This window comes from Saimiri boliviensis, chromosome 9 (genome assembly GCF_048565385.1).
Source record: "Saimiri boliviensis isolate mSaiBol1 chromosome 9, mSaiBol1.pri, whole genome shotgun sequence".
NCBI classification, from domain to species: Eukaryota; Metazoa; Chordata; class Mammalia; order Primates; family Cebidae; genus Saimiri; species Saimiri boliviensis.
Genome location: NC_133457.1, coordinates 7,908,897 through 7,934,613, shown reverse-complemented (window position 1 = coordinate 7,934,613; position 25,717 = coordinate 7,908,897). Strand labels below are relative to the sequence as shown.

Here is a 25,717-nt window from a genome sequence, read left to right as displayed (position 1 = left end):
TCTAAAATCAGGGACAGCAGGCTGCCCATTTGCTCAGTTTTGTAGGATTTTTAATTGCAGGAAACAGCCAAAATATATTTTATTGCATGCCTAAGAGACAAAACAAGGGTTTAAGCCAAGAAATGAAGCCAAAATCTATCCCCAGTCTGACATGTGCAACTTCTGACTATGCAACGTACCAGCACACTGTTGTAACTGACATGTTTGAAAGAGCAACTGAGAATACATAGGGTGGAATCTATCTCCCACAGTATGTAAAGCACTTTAATTGCTTTGAGTGAGATTGCCAGTGCCTGAATCAATTCTGTGCAGTCAAGAGAAAGAGAGGGAAAGGGGAAATTTTATTAGAGGAGAGCAGAGGGGAAGACAGAAAGAAGAGGGATTGTTAGAAGACCGGAAACGCTACTTTTCCCTCAGGATTACTGCTTTCCTCATTTAGGTCATTTACATGGCAGGCATTTGCACGTCGCTGATACATGTGAAGAAAGGGAAAAATCAAGCATTTTCTACAGGCTCAAATGGAGAGGTCCGGGGAGCAGAAGAATGAGACATCTGTTTTTCATAAACTGCAGATGGTTTAGAGTCAGCCTTTTTGGGTTTGATATGGCTGTGGAGCCCTTAGCAAACTGTTCTTTCTCTCTAAGCTTTATTTTCCTCATCTGCAAAATGGAACTCATAGTAGTTCAAATGTTTTAGGGTGATTATAAAGACAGAATGACATAATTCCTTTAAAGTGATTAAAACAGTGCTTGGAACATAAGCACAATAGTTTAAGTATTAACTGTCATGATCACCATCATTGATATTACATGAATTAGAATAGTGCATGGCCTATAGAATGCTTTATATCCCTCAGGGATTACAGCCACCAACGATCCCAGTGGCTTCCACTGTCTTTGTAATTATTAGAACACTCAAATGGAAAGTAAGAGTCCAGTTTTCTAGTTAGACCTATACATTATGTATAAAACATTATGAATAAATCAACGCTGCAAATTTTTCTTATGCTTAATATTTGGGAGTCTATGAAGCCTCTTTTCAATGAGAAATGCATGCACTTCTGCTATTTTCCACTTTGTACTATCAAATTTCTCCAAGTAGGCAGGAGGGTGCTGAACTGCTTTCAAGCATTTCTTTGGGGCTGTGAACATTTTGAGATTTAGAAAACACATAAATACACTTTATAGCATAAAACTTGGCAATGAAATAGGCTAAGTTTTTCTAAGAATCATTACTGTTTCCTATAAGCTGCACTGTGTAGAAAGGCCTGGAATGCAACTCTTTTGCTGGGATCTATAGGAGGAGACGATGCTTGCTGAGTTGAGAGGACTCATCTGTGGAAGAAGAAGTATGACAGGGTGTGCCCAGAGCCCCAGAGACATCCTCCCAAGGCCGTGAGTATCCCCGCTGACAATTCCAGTTGCCCCTGCCAATGGTGACTCAACATGCTTAATAGGCCTGACCAAATTATTTTCTCTCTGTGGGTCTTACCATAGCAGAAAGTGCACCGCTGGAGTCTCTCTAATGCTGGTATGTAGTCGGTCCCTGAGGGAACCACTATTACTTGAAATGTGCCAGTCTCGTCAATCTACAAGAAGCAGAAGCAACAGAGAGAACAGCTTAGTGGGTAGGGCTGCAAGAAGCTCTTACGACTACAGAGAACTGACATCTGGAGAGTAACACTGCTCCTTCTAAGAAGGTACTGGGGAGGCACAGCAGGTAAGCATGGCTAAGAGCTCTGCTTGGATTTAAACCTTGACTCTCAATTTAGCTCCGTGACAAGTTATTTTGCATGTTTCTTCATCTGCAAAAAGAGAATAACTACCTCCTAACAGGACTACTGTGAGCATTAAATGAGTTCTTATTTGTAAAGCACTTACTGGCACAGAGCGGGTACAATACAGGTAATGACCATGAAACCTTTTCATATCTATGACTGTAGCAATACAGCAAGCTCTCCTGCTCATCATCCCCATTTTGCAGATGGGGAAACTGAATCTCAATGCAAGTTAAAAGGACTGATCACAAGACACTGAAGCCATTTAAGGAAGAGTATCAGAGGGCTCTTCTCCCCCTAAATCTCAGATACCCATGTAAAATCACAGGATGCCCTTTAGAAACTATCTTCAGATTTCTACTGTAAACTAGGCATTGAAGCTCTCTTTGAAATACACTCAGATCTACATCCACGCAGCTCTCTAAACAACTCCCAACCCTTTGCCAACTCGGCCCTGTTGTTAGTAACCCACTTGGGGAGTTTGAAAGTTGAGAACAGGGGAAGATAAGGAGGCTCCAAATAAGAATTATGAGCTTGGCTAATTGACCCAGAGATCACCGATAATTAAGGAAAAACTGTAGGCACGATCCTATCTAATGCCTAAGAGATGAGTCAGATGATATTTTAGCTTCCCCTGTGATTGTCTGCCAATTCCCCTCTTTCTTTGGGAACATCCCCTGCCACCATAATTAATCCACAGAGATAGAACGTTGGCAGTTGTTTATATGGAGTGACTGTCTCCAACCAGAGAAGACTGGACTAGATGTGGTGGTAATTAAATTTGGCCTGAGGACATCTCGTACTTTGAGTTCACTGGTAATCAACTGCAGGCTAACTTAGTAGATACTAACTGAAAACCTATCTTAGGAGTTTTTTTTTTTTTTTTTTTTTTTTTTTTTAACAAATAGCCGAGTATTAGCCAATCATAGCAGCTGCGTTTCAGTTAGTCACAAGTGTGCAACTGATTGGACCATGTTCCAATGAGGCAAAGGCCAAGCTGTCATCCATCAAGCTGTTTCTGTACCTCACTTCCATTTTTGTTCGTAAACACTGCCTGCCGCATTGTGCAATGCAGCTCCGTGAACCTCTTCTGGTTTTGAGGGCTGCTTGATGGGATGGTAACGGCGGCCCGTCTGGAATGGCCACTGCCATGATGCTGCCTGCAGTCGAGGATGTGCGACCGGGGCTGTGCACCGCATGGAGCCCCGGGAGGTGGGAACAGGTGGAAGCCCCATGCCCTTCTGAGTTGGCAGGACAAGAGCCTTCTGCTCCTCGGGCGCAGCTGCAGCCACCCAGCTGTGGCTCCAGACCCAGGCATCCCTGGGCCCTTGGGCCCTGGTCACGGCTGTGGGCCCAGGCGTTTCTGCGCTTTTGAGGGTCCAGGAAACTCCCTGCCCCCACCACTCAGAAATGCCTGCTCCCACTATCTAGCTTCTCCTTGCTCCAGCACCTGCTCTGATCTTGGAGAAAAGCTGAGGCTGAGCCTGGGCACTGTTGCAACCCAGCCAGGCATGCACATGCTTGGGGCAGTGCTGACATGCCAGCCTTGCTGCCTCAGCCTCCTCCCAACTTTGGGTGCTAACAAGCACGGGAGGGAGCCCGAGAGGAGTGCTGAGGGCAGCTTGGTGCCGGCCTGCAGGTGCCCCTCAGTGCCAACAGCCTGGGCTCCAGTGGATGACAGGAGGAGGCAGACAGGCTCCTGCATGGAAAGGGGCAGGTCCTTGGTGAAATCCAACCTTCAAGCCAGGGATGGTGAAGCCTGGGGGCTGGGCTGACAGACCAAAATGGGAGGTTACAGTGCTTTTTCCTGCCTGCCCATAGCCTCCCATGAGCCAATCAGCACTTCCTCCCCTCTGAAAACCCATAAAAACCCTGGACTCAAGGATACTCAAGGATACCACCAGATGACCAGCTACAGAGAGGAGCTACCCACCCCAGGGGCTCCTCTCTGCTGACAGCTGAACACTCATCAGGACACCCTACTTACAGAGAGGACCTACCCACTGGGGGTCTCCTCCGAGCTGTTCTGTCACTCAGTAAAGCTGCTCTTCACCCTGCTCACCCTCCGCTTGTCTATGTACCTCATTCTTCCAAGATGCAGGACAAGAACTCAGCACCCACCAAATGATGGGGCTCAGAGTTGTAACACAAACAGAGCTGAAACATGCCCGTTACTCGCCCCGTTGGGGGTGACAACAAGGTGAGAAGAGAGGAGACGAGAGCTTTGGCCCTTTGGGGAGCCCAGACCTAGGAGCTCCCTGAGCCGGGGCTGGGACACCCTCTCTGGGGCTCTGCAGTTCCTGACATTTCCAAGCTTCCAGGTGCCACTGTGTCCCCCAGTGCCAGCTGTGGAAGCTGCCTGGGGTACATCTGGTCCAGCTGGCCACAGCCTCACAGGGAGCTGCCCACCCTGCCACCCCACCCTCGCCTGTTCCCACACCCTTCGCTGCTCCGCACCTGGCTTGTCCTTGGCGGGCGTGAGATTCAGGCTGGTGGCCTGAGCCAAGCACGACCCGCCAGGCTGAATGGGTGGAACAAGCCTTGGTAGTCCTGAGTAAAAACGTAGGCAAAGGCACCACGGGCCACAGAGGTTTCCAGCTGGCAAAGCAGCACCCCAGGGATCCCATGACAGATTTATGAATTGCTCTTAGTGCAAATAAACTCTACAAAATTTAACTTGCCTCAAGTTTTTAACACTTTGATATCACAAACGGGATCCAAAGTGGACCTCCAGTGACTCCCAGGAGCACCACGTGATCATGTAAAAATACCTGCCTCGTTCATTGTGCCCATTGATCTCTCAAGCAACTGGCTAGGATCACAGGTGGGTTCTCTTTGATTCAAGCTCCACAAACTTGTGTTCTGAGCTCTTCAAGTTTGAGTAAGTTTTACATTAGGCTGGGTCCAAGATCAGATTGGATTCTATAATTAATAGGATTGCATCCAACTAGAGGCCTCAGATGTCTGACTGGGTCAGGCAGAAGCTGGACTGGGTCCAGTAGGCTGGTAAGATTAAAGATGACAGAGAAGAGTGGATTCAAGGAGTCTCCCCTCTGAGAACCTATTCTCTTCTACAGAAGTGGATGAACCTTACCAAAAATAAGAGTTACAGTGGACATAGTGGGAAAGATTTAACCCAAACAGAACTTCTTATCTATGGGGCCCTTTGGAGGGTAAAAAGGGGATCCTGAATACCTCAGGAACAACGGGCTCTCTTACCCATTAGCAGCCATTATTCTGGAGGTCACAAGATACACAACTTCCCCAGCGACTCCTACAGATAACATCTCTACTGTAGAACCTAATATTGGCCTTTTGAAACGTCTTTTCAGGTTGTTTTGCATTTCTGATAATGAATGGCTCCACCTGAACCCACCAACCACTCCTCTGGCCCCATCCAGGAGCGACTCAGAGTATATGAGGACGATTTTCTACACCCCTATGACTGCACCTCCAAGCCATCAGCAGCACGCACCACTGCCTAACCACTCCCTTCTTCCCCAAAACCATCTTTGAAAAACCTTAGCCTTCAAATTTTCAGGGAGACTGATTTGAGTAATAATTAAACCCCGGTCTCCTGTTCAGCTGGCTCTGCATTAATTAAGCTCTTTCCCTATTGCAATTCCCCATCTTGCTAAATCAGCTCTATGTGGGCAGTAGGCAAAATGAACCTACTGGGAGGTTATACGAACACAGGGTAAAAGCAGAGGCTGCTCATCTGAACGCAGGACCAGAGGGCACCTGGGCTCCAGATACTTACAATGAACTCTACGTAGTCTATGTATATGGGTATACCTAAGCTAGCTAAAATTGGTTTTCGTGATCTGTAAAAGTAGTCTTAACTATACGCCAGGAGGAGTAGTTAGTCTGCATTATTAATAGCTATTAAGAGGCGTCTTCATGCAGTGTTTTAAGTGAATCATGCCTTTACTCCATCTGGATTGTGGTAAATGACTGAACACCAAACCCAATGTCAGTTCAGACAGCACAGCTCAGACTAGCTGGGAGGGGCCGAGAGCTTTCTTATTGCCAACTATCAGGATCCAGGAAAAAAAAAAATCACAGAACGTTTGATCTAGAAGAAATCTTAGGAGTCATCTCATCTAACCCCACCATTTTAAGGATAAGCCAAGTGAGTCCCAGAAGGGGTGGATTATGGAAGCCTCCAGTTTAAGATTTGCTTTCCCCAAACAAGACATGGCTGCACAGGTACTGCGTTTCATGCTGTACAGCTTAACTCCCAGATGGATCAAGATTTAGAAAAGCCATGGTAGGTAAGAAACCAACTAGAGTTTTTAAATGTACACCCACAGTAAAAATGCATTGTGTCATGACAGTTTCACGTTCTGTTCTTAAAAAATAGTGGACAACAGTTTAAATGCAGGTAAAGCACAATGGGAGAGAATGGATATAAGAAAGAAAAAGGTGGCAAACAGAACTAGTAATGTAACTGCTCTTCTGTAATGTCAGACATGGGGTTCTAACCGATTTTCATTTATGCCTCCGTTTTGCCCTTCCAGACAACCCTGCTCGCTTTCATCTTCCAATGTCAGGGTGGGCCCTTTGGTTTTCCAGTTTGCTCCTGTATCCCTCAGAGCCTAGGACAGTACCTGGTATATAAAATGAGATGCTCACTAAACATCTGTTGAATGAAACTTGGGAGCAATTCTGACTTCAAATCTAACTCCCTAGCAAGTCTGAGTTCCTGAGCTTGTTATAAAGCAATGTGGTCCTTGCTGTGTTTATTATCTCTGAATCTGACTTGCTGGCATCTGAATGAGAAGAGGCACCTCTCCAGGAAAAACATATCACTGGGGTTTCCTTTTATCAACCTTTATCCCAGCATTAGGCATCCCACGCATTATTAAACCTTTTCTTTCTATACCTGTTGCAAAGAACTGCTCTTTGTTGAGCTCTTCTTCATTCAACGTTAGTTTAATATCTGATACATGGCAGGGACCAATAACCGTGAAGACCAGCAGATACTGTTCCTATCTTTACACATCAGAAATGAGGAGAAATTAACACTAATCAGATAATCACACATAAGTTGGAATGTTGGGGGCCAATGCTACTTACATTTATGGGGGTCATTATCAAGAACTTTAAACCTTAATTTGTGCTCTTTTGGGATGAAAAGGAGTAAAGAATTTCTAAATGATTTGGGCAGAATCAAGAAACTAGATTCATCAAATTCTAGGTGAGACTGTGAACATTCAAGTTTAAAACACCAAGCACGTTTTCACAAGTTATATGCTGTGCACGCACCCTTGAGTGGAACAGTGTCAGCTTAAGTTTGTAACACAGTTTGCATCAGGAGATAAAGTCGTCTTCTTTCATGACTAAATAAAACCCAAGGGATGAGGGAATTACAAGGACTCTAGGTAACCAAAATCACTTACAGAATGGTTTAGCTTCTGCTGCTTCTCAGAGCAGCTACATTTGCATAGCCTGGCCCCACTCTTTTCTACTTTACGTGTATTTCCTTATCTGAACCTGACCCATCAGCCTTTTGTTTGCATAATGAGAGTTGGTACAATGATGTTATAAATAATAGCAGTTTCAGCTCCTTTACAACCTAAATTTTACTATTAAACAAATTTTAGTTCAAGATCAAGCAATTGAATGCTAATAATTAAAGCAAAAGCTATCATTCTTGAGTGTTTACTATGTACTAGGCACTAATGCACAGTGCTGCATCAATTAATCTTCACACCAACTCTAGGAACTGGATACTTACTGCTTTCCATATTTTACAAATGAGAAATGTATTTCAACTCTGTTATGCTTATTTCAACTTTCACAGAAAATTACAGAGCAGTGGAAATGGCCTCAAAAGGCCACTTTTAGCCTCTAGTCTCGGAAAAATAGAAGTCACCCTCCACAGTGAGTGACCGCCCCTATAAAAGTCCTGCAGAAAAAGGTAACATCTTGACTACCTGCATTAGGCCATTTAATCCATGCCCAGTAAACCAACACTGCCTTTCAAAAGTTCTTTTTCAAAACCTAAAGTTTCCTACTGCTGTCACACTTAGTTTCTCTAACAAGAGATTTTGCAAAGTTGGGAGTTCAGCTGGCTAATTTTCTCCAGTAATACTTTTTCAGATGCTTGAAGGCAATGATTCAGTTGTTTCTTTCTTTTTTTTGAGACGGAGTTTCGCTCTTGTTACCCAGGCTGGAGTGCAATGGCGCGATCTCGGCTCACCGCAACCTCCGCCTCCTGGGTTCAGGCAATTCTCCTGCCTCAACCTCCTGAGTAGCTGAGATTACAGGCACGCGCCACCACGCCCAGCTAATTTTTTGTATTTTAAGTAGAGACGGGGTTTCACCGTGTTGACCAGGATGGTCTCGATCTCCTGACCTCGTGATCCACCCGCCTCAGCCTCCCAAAGTGCTGGGATTACAGGCTTGAGCCACCGCGCCCGGCTTTCAGTTGTTTCTTTTAAACAAAGTAATTTTTAAATGGCTGGACTTCTTATTTAAGTTAAAATTTCCAGTGCCTCTTTGCTGCTTGCTCCGTGGGCCCCTCTTCCCTTCTCCAGAACAGAAAGAAACCGTATGGGACCAAAAGGCCGACCGGAAGGACCCTTTGCTGGGCCCAGGAGGTCCGCAGTGATGAAGCCCTGCCGCTAAGCTACTACCAACGGGAGGCTTTAAAGTTATCCTCAGTTGTCTTAATCCCAGGTGATTCATTTAGGAATGGAACACATTGAGATTTTAATCCCCGATCTAAAAAGCTGTAACTGGAATGGCTTTTCCTTTATAAATTTTGGGTCATTACATAATTAGCAAAGTGATAAAATCAGCCAATTGGCTTTGCTCACACAGCAACAATTACTACCCTGGCTATTTAAGTGACATATATGTTTACCAGCCTTCTGATTCAGTATCTTTAGATTCAGAGGCAACTCAAAGAGTAGCTTGGGGGAGCACTAGAGCAGCAAGCTTGGACTCAAGTTCTGACATGGCCATTGCTTTGCTGTGGGAACCAGGAAAAGTAGCTTAACTTCTCCACGCTCACTGTTCTCGTCATCTACTTCAGAATACTGCCTGTGAACATGAAACAGGTTCATGCATAGACCTTATGCTGTTTAATAGAAAGAGCTTAACACGTTCCTGGTACACAGTAAGGAATACTTGTTCTACTGTGCCAATCCAGAATTTTTTAAACTTCCTAACAAATGGCCCTGATCTTGAATGCAAGGTAGTTCTATACTTTCTAATAGAGGCTTCTCAACACAGTCAAGATAACTAAGAATGGTCACGTGGAAGGTTTCACCCTCTTACCGCGAATGAACGCCTGACCGAGGGCACGTTGCTGAAAGTGATCACGATGGGAATGATGTCAAGCGCGCTGAACTCCATGGTGGCCGTGGTGATGGACTGGGCATCCGCAGACTGACCACTGCTGAAAAATGTGGCGATTCTTCTCGTGTGCGCCCCCGGAAGCGTCCGCTTGAAGACATTCCTGGAAATAAACCTCATTGCTCTGCCGATCTCCCGGCTGGCAGAGGATCTCTCATAAGGAATAGCTTCAATTTCCCTGAGAAGTTGATTCTTCTTGTAGACGTCTGAGAAGCGCACGAGGTGCCTGGCGTGGGAGTTATAGGAGAGGATGGCAATGCGCGCTCCCACGGGGCAGCTGTTCTCCCGGACTTTGATGTCCCTCACCAGGAAAGCCATCATCTCCTTCATCCGCTCAAATTCCTGTTCAGTGACATCCCGGGATTGGTCCAAGGCAAACACCAACTCGGTTGGGTGTACTGGGCATTCGGGTTTTCCTAAAAGAACATATCGCTTATCACATAGCATCCTTATGATTTTTTTTAAAAGATACATAGAAGACAAAGTAATTTTCAATGTTAACTATTTAATACTTAAAGAGAGTAAATAATTTAAGTCCTAACACAAACGTAAAATATTATATATTTAAATCTTGAATAATTATAGATGTCATTCCAAAAGCTGAGTTTGCTCTTTTGAATTAAACACAAAAACATCTGGAATTCAGGTTTCTGTTTTGTTTCCTTTTTAACCTTTTCTTTTTATTCAGTTCACAGCCAAGTGGAATTCAGTTTCATTTTGTACGAAATGTTAAAGTTGACAATCAAACTCCTTCTAAACAATAGAGAGCTCCTGGAAATAGCCTTCACCTACAGACACTGGATCAAAGGTATCAAGTGTTGTTGCTGGAACTCTACTCAGTGAAACTAAAACACATTTCTTTTTTTTACTTAATAAGGAAATGTAGTAAGAGTTAAAAAGTAATGGCTGTGAAAGCTCCACTTATAATTTTAGAAAAAATGGAAGAAAACTGACAGTTTACAGAGCAAAGCATGAGATACAAAGAGAGTAGGCAATACAGGGTACAGTCTGGATCCCTGGCCCAGGCATTAACCAGCCATGGGACCCTGTCCAAATTACTTATCCAGTCTGCATCTAAGTTTCCTCATCTGCAAAATGTGAGTCATAACATCACCTGCTACATAGGCCTGGGGTGAATCAGCTCAGGAAAATACTTAGAACAACAGAACCTGGCACATACTAGGTGCTCAATAAACGTCAACCACTGCGGTTAGAATGATCATTCCAGACTTTTTCATTGTGAGAACTATATCACTAAAAGAATGAGGAAAGCTTTAATAGATACATTTTTGTTTAACAGTTACAAATCCAAGTTTACTGAATAAATATGCCTTATTACTGAGAGAAACTGATTATGGTTGGTCAGCTCTACTGTGAGCGTTAATTGCATATTTATGCATCTGTACTCATTGGTTCTGATTCATTCAAATCTCAGTATCTTGCACTTGTAGTTGGCAACTCATATTTGATTATCTGATTAAGGTTCATTTTTCCTAGTTTATGATGTACAGTATCTGCTGATCTTCTAAGTCAGGCGTCCCCAAACTACGGCGCCTGCGGGCCGCATGAGGCCCCCTGAGGCCATTTATCTGGCTCCCTGCCGCACTTCAGGAAGGGGCACCTCTTTCATTGGTGGTCAGTGAGAGGAGCACAGTATGTGGCAGCCCTCCAACGGTCTGAGGGACAGTGAACTGGCTCCCTGTGTAAAAAGTTTGGGGGAGCCTGTTCTAAGTGATTAGTCCCTGCCGTATATCAGATATCTAACGAATGTTGAATGAATGAAAAAGAGCTCAACAAAGAGCAATTCTTTGCGACAGGTATAAAAATAATCAAAGTTTAATAATGTGTAAGATGCCTAGTGCTGGAATTTGGTTAGTAAAAGGACACCCCAGTGATGTATTTCTCTTGGAGAGGTGCCTCCTCTCGTTCAGATGCCAGCAAGTTGGATTCAGAGAGAATAAACACAGCAAAGACCATATTGCTTTACAACAGGCTCAGGAACTGACTTGCTGGGGCTCATGTAGGCCGTCAAGGAGACATCCCTGTGCCATGGGCCAGCTGGGCCTTGCCCACCTTAGCGCTAAACTACTCAAGTTTTTGGGGAAAAAAATTCAAGTTTTTAGGGGGAAAAAAAAAAGCCTAAGGACGAATTCATCTTACAAAACACAAGCTGCAAAACCCAGCAAGCTGCCAGGATTCCCAAAGATTCTGAAGAAGCCTAGGCTGGATTGCAGTGGTACCTAAGAGGGCCTCCTGGAGAAGGAAGGGATTGCCACGTGTGGATCCCCAACTAACATGGCTCTGGGATCACACACTATGTACTGAGGACTGCTCCTTGCCACAGAACACGTGATAGAAAGGACAGGGAGGCAAGGATCAGCCAAAACCACTACCATGTAACCTAAACACAACACTGACGGCCCTTGTCCAGGTCACCATCATATTTGCCTGGAATACTAACACCCTCCCTAAACTAGGCCTTTGCCTTTTACATTTACCACCCTCCACCCTTGCCACAATCCACTCTCCCCATAGCAGCCCAAGTAGTATTTAAAAATCAGATCATGCTCCTCCCCTACATACTTTCAACAAACTCTTCAATACCCTCCCCATCACAATTCAAATAAAATCCAGCCCCCTTATAATGTGCAAAGCTCAGCTTGCTCTGGCCTCTGCCTATCCCCCATTTTTTTATGTGCCACTCTCTGTCCCTATGTCTCAATCTTGTTGTGCTCCATCAGTTCCTAGGAAATGCCTAGGTGTGTTCTGTTTCATGGCCTTTGCACTGAAAGTTCCCGATGTCTAGCTCTTGAAAGATGGCTTCTTTCTTTTTGTTTGTTTGTTTGTTTGTTTTTGAGATAGAGTCTCACACTGTTGCCTGGGCTGGAGTGCAATGGCATCTGGGCTCACTGCAACCTCCGCCACCCAGGTTGCAGAATCACCCAAGTGATTCTCCTGCCTCAGCCTCCCAAATCGCTGGGATTACAGGTGCCCACCACCACACCTAGCTAATTTTTTGTATTTTTAGTAGAGATGGGGTTTCACTATGTTGGCCAGGATGGCCTCGATCTCCTCACCTCATGATTCGTCAGCTTCAGCCTCCCAAAGTGCTGAGATTACAGGCGTGAGCCACTGCGCCCTGCCAAAAGATGGCTCCTTTGTATTCCTCAGTCTAAACTTTAATTTCACTGCCCCCACAAGAGTCCTCTGTCCAAAAACATCTCCCCCTTACATTACCCCAGGACACAGCATCCTACACTTTATCTTTTTCAAACAGCACCTAATGGGCTGTGCTTTCATGTTTGTGTTTGTGAGGCGAATCCTCCATAAGAATCGCAGTTTCTGAGGATAGCAACCACATTCATTATTCAACTCTGTAACCCTAATGCCTTCTACAGATACTGGCACTTGGTAGGTTTCCAACAAATATTCTTAAATGCATGGATAAGCCATCAGAGGACATGAATTGGTGGTCTTATACAAAAAGTAAAAGTATATAAATGTATAAGAGGGTGATGATAAATTTACACAAAAACATCAGGTAAGAAGCATTTGTAAAATACCTTTCGATTCGCACTGAAAATATGAAGCTCACCTGATAATTAACATCATGCATGAGCTCCATGGATTTTAGTGTTATCTGAGTCGCACATTCCACTTACTTGCTATCTGATCATCCCTACTTTTATTCGGACTTCTGCATCTTAATCCCTAACCACTGGATGACAGAGATGATACAACAGAGTGAGAAAACAAAGGGAGTAAGTAAAATACTATTTTTGGCCAGGTGCAGTCGCTCACACCTGTAATCCCAGCACTTTGAGAGGCTGAAGCACGTGGATCACTTGAGCCCAGGAGTTCAAGACCAGCTTGGGCAATAGGGCAAAACCCTGCCTCTACAAAACATACAAAAACTAGTCAAGCATGATTGCATGTGCCTGTAGTCCCAGCTACTCTGGAAGTTGAAGGATCACTTGAGCCCAGAAGGTCAAGGCTGCAATGAACAGTGATCAGCCTGTGAGACACAGTAAGACCCGGTCTTAAAAAAAACCCAACATATTTTTAAAACCTAAACGCAAAATAAATGGTGATGTTAGTCACTACGATATTAATATCTTAACAATTTTTATTAATATTAATAAAAAGCAAATCGCTTTGTTGAGAAATAGCTGTGAAGCTCAGCTAAAACTGTGTGATTTATTGGCGGCAAGACTCTGCTACCAGCATGAGTCAGCAGCAAAGAAAGCCCAGATAAAATTTCTATCAGTTGGAAGCCAATATACTGCTTTAGCTCATCTTTCCAGATGTATGACATTTTAGAGCCTGATTAAAGCATGTTGTAAATAAAGATTACTCACCGTGTCCGCCAGCTGAGAAAGAAGAACAAAGGAGATTGGATTATTATTTGGTAGGAGAACCGAGTTCTGTATTGTGCAGAAAAGAAAGGTTCTATCCTGTCTGCTTTTTGTCAATGACTCAAAAATCGAGGCAACAGACAGAGTTTGGAGAAAATGCAGGCAGAGTCTAACATCTTGGTAAAGCACTATTCCTTCCAAAGGAAAGAGGGTGTGGGAAATGAGACAACATACAGCCATAAATCAGCCGCCTGCAGCCGGCTGTCAAAGACAAAGAATCTTTGCCTGGGAGGGAACATGATGTTACAGGGAGGTACGCTGAATTTGGAAAGTCCAAAGCTCCACCATCTCTTTACATTTTCCTCATGCAGGTATCTATAACTATCATTTATACACATACACACATAAACAAATGTGTCTGTATCTATGTATAATATATATGTATATACAATATGTATATTATATGCATATCTATGTGTTACATAAGTATCAGAGGTGGATTTACTCTGAATTAAATGAACACTTGCTGTAGAACTATACTGTTCAATATGGCTACAAGCTACATGCAGCTATTAAACTAATGAAAATTAAATAAAAATTCAGCTTCTCAGTCACACTAGCCACATTTGAAACGCTCAAAGCCACATGGGTCTTGTGGCTACTGTATTGGACATTACAGGGGCACACTTCCATCACTGCAGAAACTTCTATTGGACAACACTGCTTCAGACTTCTTTCTTGCAGGGGCGCCTTGCAAGGCCTCTCCTGGGACGAACCCTAGCCATGATGTTTACACAATCACATACTCTTATAAAATATGCAAAAGTTAATGGTTGTGATTTATTTTTTTTATTCTAAATAACTCTTGCTTTTGAAATACCTTTGTACCCACTTTTCGCTTTGTGATTTTGTATTGAGTTCTTTAGATTTTAGAAAACCAGGTCTCAACATACTTGGATCTGCCCTTGAGATTATAATTCACATGGTCTCTATGTCATAAAACCTACCGTGCTAACTGAGCCCCAAAACAACTCATCTTCATGACTCAATATATATATATGTGTGTTTTGATTCCCATCATGGTTCCATTCTGCTACAAGAAGACAGAGTTCCAATAGACATTGCATTCAAAGATTTTAAATGTCTGTCTTTGAAACCAATGTTCTCTATAGAAACAGGCTCTAATTTATTGTTCTTCCTCCAAAATGTCTGGAGGGAACTTTCGGTTCCTCCTTTCCGTCACACTGTTATCTGGAAAGTCATTATGCATTGTAGATGCACATTAAAGCATCAACTCCCTCCTTATCTTGCACATGAAATTTTTTTGATGGTATCAACATATTTTGATAGAAGAGGCTGTTATAAGGGTTTAAAACAAATTCAAATGAGCATTTGCCAAATCAAAATGTCTTTTTGATTTTAAAATTTTGAGAAAGATAAAAAAAATTTGGCAGAGTATGTTTTTTTTTGTTTTTTTGAGACAGAGTCCCGCTCTGTCACCAGGCTGGAGTGCAGTGGCGCAATCTCGGCTCACTGCCACCTCCACCTCCCAGGTTCAAGTGATTCTCCTGCCTCAGCCTCCCAAGTACCTGGGACTACAGGCACATGACACCATGCCCAGATAATTTTTGTATATTTTTAGTAGAGACAGGTTTTCACCATTTGGCCAGGATGGTCTTGATCTGTTGATCTTGTGATCTGCCTGCTTCGACCTCCCAAAGTGCTGGGGTTACAGGCGGGAGCCATCACACCTGGCCCATATTACTATGAATTTTTAAAGCAACTCAATCAGTCTAACTAAAAATAATCAAACATACATTTCCAGGAAATGAGTAACAAACAATAAACCAAAATCAGGACTCCCACTCACCAGGACACTCTATTATCACAGCTGCTTCTTTCATACCAGGTGAATTTGATTCTATCAGTTACTGTGAGGCGTTATTAATCATCTTTTTAAAGGTTCCAAGTGATTCTTGATGGATTGATTTTACCATTAGGTGAATTCAGACATCAAATCTCAATTTTCTTTAGATTAAAAGCACTCAATAGATTATTTCTTACTGCTTGACATAGGTTTCAATAGACATAATAGCAGCCAGAGAGGGAGTTAAAAGTCACCAGTCTATGTGGACTCAAAAATACATGCAGTGACATCTCTAATTTTAAGAAATCGGCCGGTGAATTGTCTCAATTCTGAGTGTAGCGTTCTCTGCTTTTCTTCTATGAATGCCAACAACTTGGGAGATCATTTTAGGCAGGGTACTTACGACTGTGGTCCCGCACATACTGAATGAGCTCACATGTCTGCAGTTCAAAAATAAAACAGTGAGAATTAACCAACAAACTACTAGGCCCTGAAGTTGAAAAATAAGTAAATTTAATGGAGCACTCAGAGCACTCTGTTGTAATCGGGAGATACGTACAGAAAATGAAGCCAAGCCTTTGGCTCCTTTCACACCCTAGGAAAACAAACAAAACGTTGTATTAATGACTCTAGACATACACATCAGTAGCCTGTGTGCACCAACATCGGCCTCAGAAAGTGATAACTTTTAAAAGTTTTATTCTCATTCAATTGTAAGAGGGGAAAAACGAATGCAGGTAGATGCTCATTACCTAATTAACGGTAACACTGGAAAAACAAATGATAAGCAGCAAGCTCGGTGCACACAAGCCTTGAGAGGCCACTTTCCTCTGGGTCCATCTCCGGATGGCAAGCGTTGTCCAGAATTACAGGGATGGAGCTGACAGCCTGACACTTGCCGCAGAGCACTGGAGCAGGCCTATGCCTCAGGACTAGCTGAAGCTGAGCCACGTGCATGCAGCTGCCCGCTTTCACAGCAGGGGTTTGAAGGTCTTCGACTCCCATTCCTTGCCTGAGCCACTGAACAGCAGACAGAGCTGAACCTTAATCTGTTCCCATCATTGTTTAGCTGATAAAAGCATCAGACTCAAACTGACCATCCGGAAAGGTGATCTCAACTACCTTCTCAAAACAATATATATATACACCCCCGCCCTCCCCCCCCACCACACACAGACACATCTATACATCTGTCAGAGTTTGGGATAGAAAGAACAAATGAAACTGGTTTTAATTTCATCTTTTCAATCCCATCTTCAGAAGAGGAAGAGTCTGGCTCCTCTCAAAGAGAGACACCCAAGAAAACAATGCAACAGAGCCCCACCCCAACTCCTGAAGCAAGTAAGTTCCATGTGAATGCAACGTTGATCACAGTCACTATTAATTTCCTTTCACTTCCATTCATTCAGTGATCACTTATTACATGTAGAAAGATTGGACAGATACAGAATACAATAATTGAGAAATACCAGTTGAGTCTAGATACTTTTGATTTCCTCCTTCAATTTCCCCTCTCTCTCGAGAGATGTGCTTAATCACTATTTTTTCTTCTCTACATACTTAATCAGTACTTTCTTCCCCATAAAGGTGGGAAAATAGTGGCCAAGCAGCAGAGACAGAAGACATGCACATTTGTACAATGAAGATTTCATGCACTGACTTTTTTGAGTAGAAAAGGACCTGGTGTGGTTTACAGCTTTTCTATTTACCTTACGTCCAGGGTGTCCCGGTTCCCCAGCGGATCCCATCTCTCCTGGAAGCCCAGCAGATATCTCAAAGCAGAATTTACTTATTTTAAAATTATATTTATACATGGATGTATGTGTGTATGTAAATTCAAATTAAAAAAATTAAAATTCAAAGGTGAAAATTCTGAAGTGAAAATTTCACTTTTATTTTAGAAAATTGAGAGTTTTCTCTCAAAAAAACACAAAGAAGGAAAAAATACTCCCAGCAGTTCCCTTCTTCCCAAAATAATCCTCATTAACATTTTGATGTCTTGTCTTATTCTTTTTGTATTAAGACATAGATTCCTTTTTAAAATTCATTTGAATCATACTTTTCTCTGTTACCTTTTAAACTAAATATATCTCTGGACATTTTCACTTACTATTATTTTTGCAAAATCATTTTTCATAGCTGCATCGTATCCCATCACATGGTTGTACTTAGTCCCTACTGTTTGTTGTTTTAATAGGGAATGCCATTATAAATGTATACGCATGATCCTGATTATTTCCTTAGGGAAGATTGCTAGGACTAGAATTGTTGGTCAAAGGAAAACTTTTTATCTAAATGAAATGGTAGGTAACTGAATAAAACAAACAAAAAGCAAAAAGTCTAGAAAAACAAAACTGAAATATAAAACTTTTAAAACAACAGAAACACAATCATTAATAGGCAATATTGAAATGGGGAATAATAGCAATAAAAATAACAGTTATCTGCTTACTAGCTATCAGAAATATTTTCATGTACATTCAACAATAAGTTTATCATAAAGCTAGGATTTAGTTTAAAAATTGGAATATTATTTCTTTTTCTTCATTCAAAATGCCACAGAATTTACAACTTTTACAGGACTAAAAAATGAAGTTTAAAATCAACTTAATTAGTAAAAGCATTACCTATAAAACGGTAAATAATGATTGATATCCTTTGGGCATTCCAATGATATTGACAGTGTGCTGGGTTGAGTGAAAAGTAAAATAATTTTATTTAGAAGATAAAGGTTAACCTCCAGGAAAAGAGACCAGATTGAGTACATGCTTTTACCTTTGTTCCATTCCAATATCTTATTAAGATGACAGTAAGTAGATTCTTTTAAAGGCAAAAAACAACAATGTTGGGAGAATAAGAAAGGAGATGACGGTCATAAAATTTGAGTCTGGAAAGCAAATGTGAAGTGACTTAACAGACCTGAGAAAGTTGAATCCTAAGCCAGCAGAAGATAAAGCCAAGAACCAATGTGTTTTATATCATCTGTCCCAGAAGGCTGAGGATTTGGCAGCACCAGGAACCTCCAGAAGTGGAGGTGAGGGAAAGAGGTGAAGTAAAGATGTAGCTGAAAATCATTTTACGAATCCCCAAATCGCCTCTCTATTCTCAATGGCTGAACGTCCCTTTTCCCACCCTAGCAACAAACAGAGGTAAAACCGAGGTGAAACTCCAGGCTGAGCTGAAAAACCACAGTACCTGAAACAGGGAGAGTAAATCAAAGTATGTACAGCAAATGTCAGAGTCTCCAGCTTTCTTTTTCTGTATGGCTCCTAGAAAGCTGGCAGCCAGACCTTCACTCTCCAGGTAGGAGATTGTAAGATATTTTTTCAGGAGAACTTCATTAGACAAAGAAGAAAGACCTACTGATTTCAGAGGTTTGCTAAATAAAGAAAGTAGCTAGATCTCTCACTCAGAGAAACTGGTAGTTGACAAGCCCCACTCATGTTCTCAGAGCTTCCAATCAGTCTCTTTTTTTTTTTTTTTTTTTTTTTGAGACAAGGTCTCAGGCTCACCCAGCCTTGAATGCAGTGGTGCAATCTGAGCTCAGTGCAGCCAAGACTTCCTGGGCTCAGGCGATCCTCCCACCTCAGCCTCCCTGGTAGCTGGGGCTACAGGTACATGCCACCATGTCTGGCTAATTTTTGTATTTTTTGTAGAGACCAGGTTTCACTAAGTTGCCCAGGCTGGTCTCAAACGGCTGGGCTGAAGCAGTCTGCCTGTTAAGGCTCCCAGAGGGCTGGAATGTCAGGCATGAGCCACCATGCCTGACCCCAATCAATCTTTTTGTCTTCAATTCTTAAATATGAATACCTCATTCCTTAAACATCTGAGTAATAGATATCAAAACAGAAAGGAAAATAAAATGTAGAAAATAGGCTATGCTGGTCAAAAAAGAAAAATATTTATATTCTCAGAAAGGTAAAAGAAGATATTTTAATCATGAAACAAAAACAGTATGCTATAAAAAAGGAACATTCAGAAAACAAAAACAAGCTCTTGAAAATTCAAGTATGAGAGAAACACTGTAAGATAAACTCAAGGAACTCTCCCAGAAAGTAAAGCAAAAAGACAAAAAGCTGGAGGATAGAACAGAAAAAATAAGAACATTAAAGGACCAAATAGTAGGTATTTAATAAACAGGGACTAGAGAATATAGAGGGCAAGAAATCATCAAAATAATTGACCAACACTTCTTTGAAGGACACATATTTCAGGCTCCTAACGCCTATGAAGAACCTACCTGATGCTCAGGAAAATGGATACAAATGGACATCAACTCATAAAACCCAGGAAATATCAAAACACTGCAGACAGAGAAATTATGCAATAAGGTGCCAGAGAGAGAACACTGGCCACATCAGGAATCGGAATGGCTTTGGACTCTCCCAAGCAACAAAGGAAGCTAGAAATAATGGAGGAATGACTGCCTTCAAAATTCCGAGAAATTAATTCCAACCCAGAACTATACTAGCAAAATATGCAATCACGTCTGAAGGTAGTACAAAGCCCTCTCAGATGTTGGCTGTATCAAAAAATATACCTTTCATTCACCCCTTCTTAGCAGGCTACTGGATGAGTTTTTCATGAAACAAGGAAGAATCCCCACAGGAGGAGTCCGAGAATAAGAACGAGAAGCAGAGATCCGATGAGGAGAGAGGCAAAGAGAAAGGAGAAGGTGAAGGATGACTGCAGTATGGTGGCTGGGCACCAGGCACAGAGGAACCCCAAGCAGGCCGGTCAGGTTGGAAGGCTCTGGGTCGGGATTAAGGTGCAGAGAATACCTGCCTCATCTGAATGTTTTCAGACAGAATTTAGATAAAGGGAAAATTAAGAAAGGTACATCAGCAACTTTTACAGCAGGAAGAAATCAGTTCATAATGCTTAAAATTTATGAAATAAAAAATAAGAACATAAATATGATATTTAGAGGCATATTGTCAATTCTGAGACAAATAAATTCAGAAGTGAAAGCTGTTGTTTGTGAGGAGAAGGAAATGGGTGTGAGTGAGGGGTGAAGCAATTTTTTTTTTTAACATAAAAAACTTTGTTATTTGACTCTTTAAACCAGTGGTTCTTAGCAAGAGAAAATTTTGCCTCCCTTTGTTCCCTGGGACGTATGGCAATGTCTGAAGACATTTGTGATTGTCATAACTGGGGGCGGAGGGAGGAGGGCAGGGGGCAGTTGGTGCTGGAATCCAGTGGGTAGGTACCAAGGCACAGCACAACCCCTCAACAAAGCCTCATCCAGCCCAGAATGTCAATAGTGTTGACATGGAGAAACCATGCTTTAAACTATGTGCATATTTGTATAGGTGGTAAAAAAGAATGCATACAAATATGCATGTATACACAAAACAGATTAAAAATCATGACAAAATTTTAAAAAATGTTTCCTAAGAAAAATCAAGGTGAAGATGTAGAGAATTTAAAGGAGTACAGCCATTCAAAGAGAACTGAAGAGGCATTCAGAATTTAAGCTGAAGTTTTACCAAAATCTTCCAATAGGAACTTCAGCTCTTTCAGAGGGAAAATCTGGATTTTTCAATGACTCAGCTTCAAATCCAAAAACACTCATGTAAAGGTGGAAAAAGTAGCTTGATAGGTGAAAAGAGGAAGTTACAAAAAGTGATACTTGCCCAAAATGGAGAACAACAAAAAAATCAAGTATTTTCAAAGGCCAACAGAAAAAGTTTCTATGTTTCCCATTAGTGTATTGTCTTTTAAAATGATTAATGTGCCTTTGTGGGGAAGGATCCAACCATGAACTTGTTAGCGTGCTTCTGATGTTCAAGGTTAAACTGCATTAATAAGCCAAGGGAAATAAATGATCTGGAGACACTTCAGTGCAGATGACATCTGGATTAATTTGAAAGTCTTTTCCAATTATTTTTCTAATTATGTCAGTCTTCATCGTTTTTTATAGAACATCATGTTAATAAATAGCCATCCAAAAACAAGCATAAGGAAAAGAATTATAGCTGAGAAGCAGTCTTTATAGGAGGAGGAGAAGCAAGAGGAGGGGGAGGAGAGAAAAAAAGAGGAGTTTCCTTATTTTGAACCCCTAAAACCCACATAAGCAATGTCTAAACATAAAGAAATTACAGTTTGCAGAAACAAAATTAGATCAGAGCCAAATTAGCTATGAAGACAAAACTGGAAAACCACTTCAAGTGTACATTTTTATCAGGCTTTTAAAATGCTTGCTAATTGACATGATAAACTAAGACCAGTTTGCCTGATCAGTGCTGTTCTGAAGAAAAAAGATGATGTCTGTATCAAGAGACAATTATCTTAAGATTCTGTTTTAGAAAACAAAAATAGCATTTTCACTTATACACAGTCTAAGATACATAGAGTCAGCAAATGCAAGGAAACCATTCTTAACCCAGGGGAACCCAAGGCAAGCCTACGGGATGAACTGTATTGAAGACCTATATTTATTCTAAGTGATTCAAACCACTAGGTGATAATATCTAAGCCCCTCCACAGAATAAAGACATACTCAGTTACAGAGTAAACAAACTTTCTCCCAAAGCTCAAGAGATAACATCCTTGGGCTAAATGAGAAGAGGACCTTTCTGCATATATCGCATTAAAAGTAGATTAACGAAACCCGAAAAGTGAACACAAGATGTCAGTGGGCGTTAGGCTGCACTAAACCTGCCAGGGAGACAGGATTAAACTAACTGCATTTTGGCAGTGTAAACACTGTTTTGAATCACAGGGATTTCTTTTACAAAATCTTATTACCAGTGTTAAGTATGGTACCTGGCAGCTAGAACATGTGAACTTGAATACTAAAAGCCAACAGTTCATTGTTTCTACACTGGCACTGAGAGATGAATAATCTATCCATTCCCCTTCCCCAAGTTTGCCTTAACAGAAAAGACATGCAAGTCACTGGTAACAAAAGACAACTCAAATTGTCAATGTATGAAGGAGGACTTCCTAATGCAGTGAGGTTGTCAGCAATTGGAATCTAAGAAGCTTACCGTTGTGCCTCTAGTTCCCTTCGGCCCCGTCTCTCCTGGACCACCAGGGTCCCCAGTCTCACCCTAAATACATGAATTAATGTAAAATAGTTATTAAAATCAAACATATATATTTAAGGTATTTGCATCTTTAAACTGATTCCATGAAGACATTTTTGCTATACATTTTTAACAGTCTTCTTGGAAGAGTGTGAGGGTATGTGTGTTTCCATTGATGTAACTCTCTACATAGCACACTGCATCAGCATTGTTTCACTTTGTTGTCTCTCCAGTGACAACACTAGCCACTGGCTCTTTGGAGAAGTGTACTTTGTTCGCTTATTTTATCCTCTGACTCTATCAGAGAACCTGGCGTTTACTGAGTTCAGTAAGGGTTTCTAAAAAAAAGCGGTATGTCCAAATCTCCAAGGTAGAAGATGTCATTGCTAACTAGTTATTTGAAGATGATTTATAAACATATTGGGAAAATTGAGCCACGTGAAATCATACCATTTTGGATTTTTACATTATATATATATATATATATATATATATATATATATTTTTTTTTTTTGAGGTGGAGTCTCGCTCTGTCACCCAAGCTAGAGTGCAATGGAGCAATCTCAGCTTACTACAACCTCCGTCTCCTGGGTTCAACTGATCCTCCCACATTCAAGTGATCCTCCCACCTCAGGCTCCTGAGTAGCTGGGACTACAGGCGTGCACCACCACTCCTAGCTCATTTTTGTATTTTCAGTAGAGATGGGGTTTTGCCATGTTGACCAGGCTGGTCTCGATCTCCTGACCTCAAGTGATCCACCTGCCTCAGCCTCCCAAAGTGCTGGAATTACAGGCGTGAGACACCACACCTAGTCTTATATTATACTTTTCTTTGAGTAAATGAGAAAATATATATGATAGGGGGAAGGTATAAATTTTAGGAAAAAAATTTTGAAAGGTGAATTTTTCTATCTTCTCATATTAATTTAAAAACTAGAAATACTTTTTGTCTTACATTCCTAAACACATCTATAACCTTAAAAATAATAATAAAAAAAAAGGCCGGGCGCGGTGGCTCAAGCCTGTAATCCCAGCACTTTGGGAGGCCGAGGTGGGTGGATCACAAGGTCGAGAGATCGAGACCAACCTGGTCAACATGGTGAAACCCCGTCTCTACTAAAAATACAAAAAATTAGCTGGGCATGGTGGCGCGTGCCTGTAATCCCAGCTACTCAGGAGGCTGAGGCAGGAGAATTGCCTGAACCCAGGAGGCGGAGGTTGCGGTGAGCCGAGATCGTGCCATTGCACTCCGGCCTGGGTAACAAGAGCGAAACTCCGTCTCAAAAAAAAAAAAAAAAAAAAAAAAAAAACTATCAGAAAAAAAAAAAATTGGTCTATTTCCTTCTTCTTCCCTCCACAAAGGTAGGACATTTATTTATCACCAACTGTTCTTCTATTGGCCCAGGATATATTTCATAACGCCCATCTCTAGTTACTAGGAAGCACACGGTACCTTAGGTCCACCTTCCCCAGGGAATCCTTCTTGTCCCTGTAATGGAGAGGAGGCACGTTAACGCAGGCACATATCACCCAGTGAGGTTTACATTGACTTTCATTTTACCTGCTGCCCTTTTTAGTTTTGATGCCTCTGAATTAAGAAAGGGCCAAAACAATTGAAATCTGGAAGCTAAATAGCAGTATCTGAGAAACAAACTTTAATTTATAAGTTAAAGTACTTAAGGGTTTCTTCAATATATTATAACTACCTAGGTGATTAAAAGTATACATCTGAAGAGTTGCAAATCGGCTTTCCTTCTTTTGTATGCATGTAACAGCATAGATGTTCATTTGGCCATGTGTCTCTGAGATGATCTTAAAATGGATTTCAATGGAGAAATCTAGAAAGCCTATGGAGAGTCTAAACATGATCATTCATTTTAGGGTCCTCTGTTTACTTCACTTTGTTCAAAGAATATAATTGAAGAGCTATAATAATCCCTATTAAATAAAAAAGTACATGATTAATTTAAAATAAAGTCCATTTTTCTGATTATAATAAATCCTCAAACACATATAAAAGCAAAAGAATAGAAAGAAAAATCACCAAAATCTTACTGCTCAGAATGATTATATTTTATCATATTTCCTTTTAGCTTTTTAAAATGCAACGTAATGCAATTGAGATAAAGGTTTTTCTGAGTATATTCTAAATTTTTACTTGAAATCGTCACATAATTTCTTTACATAATTATAAACTTCACATACATTCATTTTATAGGGTGGCTAAATTCCAATGCCATAGACTACTTAATATTTCCCTTCTTGTGGGATATTAAGGGATTATATAATGGAATATTAACTGTTCTCTGTTCTAATGAACATTACACTGGAAGTCTCTCATTCACTTGTTTTATTTCTCAGAAAGTTCTAGTGTTTCATTCTTTATTCTTCCAAACAGTCTCTTGCATTATTCTCATTGGAATTTCACTTGGAATTATGTTGATCCTATATACTATTTTAGACTTTCCAACAAGATCTTGGAATGCCTCGCCATTTATTGAAATTCTCTTTTCTATCTCAGCAATTTATTCTCAAAGATCTCAAACATTTTGCAGAAATGATATCCTTAACCATGTTATGATTTTTGCATTTTGTAATTATAATGGGATCTTTCTCATTCTGACTTCTTAGTGGTAATTGTTAGCATATAGAAATCACTGGTCTTTGTAAACTTCTCTCTCAAGTTCCAGCCTCCTAAATATTCAGTGACAATATAAAATTATTATTCTAATGTACAATTTTATTTTTAAGTTATTGCTTGGCCCAGTACATTTAGAAAACTCCTGCACAACCTCTCACTAATGGCTAAAGCAAACATGGTAAAAGGCAGCCTAATTCTGGAGCACTTCCCTGAGTAAACTTAAGCATAGAGCTGCTAAGATTACATACTCTGTTCAGGCTGGAACAAGTCAGACTTGGGCCACACATCACTGCAAAGAACAGAAAATGTATTTTCGAGTTTCACTTGTTGCCTGCACCTTCAACCACCACATTCTTTTCTCTCCTACCACATTCCTCATGGGATATCAGCAAATAAATTATCAAAATGTATTTCTAACTGTCCAAGCCTGCCTTATTCCCTGCTTCCCTTTTTCTCTTAATTGCAGCAAACAAAATAAGCAACAAAAAAATAAATGGAAAATGTCCAGCTTCCACCAGACGTCACTTACCTTTGCTCCCTTACGTCCAGCACTACCATAACCTGGACTGCCATCATTGCCCTGTAAACAGAGAAATTGATTACCAACATCCCAGACTACAGATAGAGGCAGGCTTATTCCTCAAGAGGACGAGACTGCCACCTTTCTGGTTTGATAAAGAA

The 25,717-nt window shown here is 41.2% G+C and overlaps 1 protein-coding gene across 1 annotated transcript in view; it reads right to left on the bottom strand.

Annotated features, from left to right (window-relative positions):
- The window catches only part of COL6A6 (collagen type VI alpha 6 chain), a 108,632-nt gene that overhangs the window by 16,605 nt on the left and 66,310 nt on the right, over positions 1–25,717 (bottom strand). Inside the window, exons 26-34 of the mRNA XM_003925092.4 lie at positions 25,566–25,616; positions 23,849–23,884; positions 22,357–22,419; positions 17,074–17,136; positions 15,924–15,959; positions 15,768–15,804; positions 13,501–13,512; positions 9,065–9,558; positions 1,492–1,588 (exon numbers count right to left, since the gene is read on the bottom strand). Coding sequence (XP_003925141.1) covers positions 1,492–1,588; positions 9,065–9,558; positions 13,501–13,512; positions 15,768–15,804; positions 15,924–15,959; positions 17,074–17,136; positions 22,357–22,419; positions 23,849–23,884; positions 25,566–25,616 — 889 coding nt within the window. The remainder of the gene's footprint in view (positions 1–1,491; positions 1,589–9,064; positions 9,559–13,500; positions 13,513–15,767; positions 15,805–15,923; positions 15,960–17,073; positions 17,137–22,356; positions 22,420–23,848; positions 23,885–25,565; positions 25,617–25,717) is intronic.